At 41.7% G+C, this 2,419-nt stretch overlaps 1 protein-coding gene across 1 annotated transcript; it reads left to right on the top strand.

Moving 5' to 3' along the window:
- Nucleotides 1-801: 801 nt before the first annotated feature.
- On the top strand, nucleotides 802-1,947 carry LOC309497288 (putative nuclease HARBI1; the record flags this gene model as incomplete). The annotated part of the gene is made up of 1 exon (XM_082167514.1): nucleotides 802-1,947. One exon carries the CDS (start codon nucleotides 802-804, stop codon nucleotides 1,945-1,947), a length of 1,146 nt encoding a protein of 381 aa, XP_082023640.1.
- Nucleotides 1,948-2,419: the final 472 nt, after the last annotated feature.

Below are 2,419 nucleotides of genomic sequence, written 5' to 3'. Positions count from 1 at the left end.
CTCCTCAGGCCCGATAAACCATTTGGTCGGTATAACTGCCAATACTCCACTATTTATAAATTCAACTATCGCGAAAGGTAACATGCTTAAAGAAAAACAAATACATACAAAAAATTAAAACAAACAATAAAACAAAAAAAAACAACAACAAAAAACAAACAAACAAATAAATAGCACACTAGTGCAGGAGTGGCAATGCCACGTATCCAGTCTTGAGTGGCAATAACACCATTTTTGTTTTTAACTCCTCCACAGGTAACAGCTGCAAGTCTTCAGATAAATTGAAAACAAAAAGAATTCCAAGACATGATGGATAGGTGAAAAAGGATTTGGCAGTTTCAAAGAAATTACACAGGACTTTAACAGTTGCAGAATGTGACAAAATGTTCTGCACAATAAGACTCCTTCCCCATACAGAAAAACAGTCATCGCCACGAGAGGAGGAGATCAGTGTCTGTCCATCATTGTAACGCCTGTATTGTTCCCATGTTGCAATTGAATTAATCATTGGTCCAGAAAAGTGGAGCTGTTTAAGGCCCTGTCCACACGGAGACGCGTTTCGCTGTATACGTATACATTTTTTATCGTATTGGCGTTTCGTCCACATGGATCCGGCGTTTTCGGAGACTGAAACCGCTATTTTTTGAAACCGGGTCCCCAAGGTGGATAAATCTGAAAACGCCGCCCTTGCGTTTTCGTGTGTACGCCCAATCCGTACATTTTGTGAAATGATGATGTCATCACATCACTTGTCAGCATTAGTCGCACACTGCTACGTCACACGCAACAGCAACAGCAACAATGGCGGACTACATGCTAGTGTTCGTGCTGCAGAAGCTACTAAGCCTATTATCTTTACTACAGCAACATCTTCTGCTCCTATGCAACTATGGTGAGCAACAAGTGATTATGGACAACACCATACACCACATGCTCTTAGATCCACCGCGGAGAACAACCAGAAGAGCAACCAGGAGAAAATTTTGGATAAGACCAGGTAGAACTAGCAGTTGGTGGGACAACTTTGTCAATGGCGTTGTTGTGGAAGATGAATGGAGGGAGAATTTCCGCATGTCCAAAGCATCTCTCGTCGCCCTGAGCGAGGAACTCAGTCCGTTTATTGAAGGGCAAACAACAAACATGAGGGCACCAATTAATACGCTCAAAAGGGTTGCGTTAACTCTGTATTATTTGAGCGACGAGGGACGGCTAAGGAAGACTGCTAACGCCTTCGGCGTGTCGCGACAGGCTGTGTCTGTTGTTGTCAGGCAAACGTGCAAAGTGATCGCTATCCACCTGGGTCCAAAGTACATTAAGTTGCCTTTTACGGAGTCCGAGGCCGAGGATCTGGTTGTGAGTTTCCATCGTGCTCATGGCATGCCACAGTGTTTGGGAGCGGTCGACGGCACACACATAGAAATCAAGCAGCCGTCTACCAACTCAATGGACTACATAAACAGGAAAGGCAAATATTCTCTCAATGTACAGGCGGTCTGTGATTATAAGTACAGATTCATGGATGTTGTGATAAAGTGGCCCGGGAGTGTACACGATGCACGGGTTTTTGCTAACTCAAAGCTGAACTTGCACTTTAAAACTGGCCAGATCCCTGCTCTGAAAAAACAGATTGTGGACAACGAGGAGGAAATACCAATTTTTCTGCTTGGTGATCCAGCCTACCCTCTGCTGCCTTATTTGATGAAGGAATATGCAAACGGTGGCTCCACACCTCAAGAACAGTACTTTGGGCTATGTTTGTGTAGGGCACGGATGGTCATTGAGTGTGCTTTTGGTCGCCTCAAAGCCAGATTTGCTGCACTGAAAAGGCCTATGGACATCAACTTGAAGGACCTGCCCTTTGTCATTTACGCCTGCTTTGTTCTTCACAATTTTTGTGAAAACTGTAAGGAGAGTCTGGCTGAACACACTGTATTGGGAACGATGTAAGGTGATAAAGACTTACAGCCTCCTACGCAATGCAACAACTACCTCACAGACTGTAATGAGGGAGAGGGAAAGAGAGTGAGGAGAGTACTCACAAAGTACCTTGACCCTTAAAAATGCTGGCCAACAAGTTTTTTTCTTCTGTTTTGTTCAGGTTTTTTATTAAAGTATTTACACTATTTACCTTTGGAAAATGTACTAATGCTTATTTTGAAAGTGTTGTGTTGATTATGTCAAGTGAAAATAAACAAATGACTGCAACAATTACAGAACTTTTTTTTTATTGGAAAATATTTAGGTCAAAGAACCGTTTTAGAACAAAGAACAGGTAATACTGTATAAAGTGCAACTGTATAAAACAAGAACTATATACATGTCAACTACAACAGGTAAAATAAATAAAATAGGTCAAACTGTATAAAGTGCAACTGTATAAAACTATATACAAGATTAACTACAACAGGTAAAATAAATA

Source organism: Leuciscus leuciscus (genome assembly GCF_965113295.1).
Source record: "Leuciscus leuciscus genome assembly, chromosome: 4".
Classification (NCBI taxonomy): domain Eukaryota; kingdom Metazoa; phylum Chordata; class Actinopteri; order Cypriniformes; family Leuciscidae; genus Leuciscus; species Leuciscus leuciscus.
Note: the sequence above shows the minus strand (reverse complement) of the source record. Positions and strands in the feature narration are given on the sequence as shown.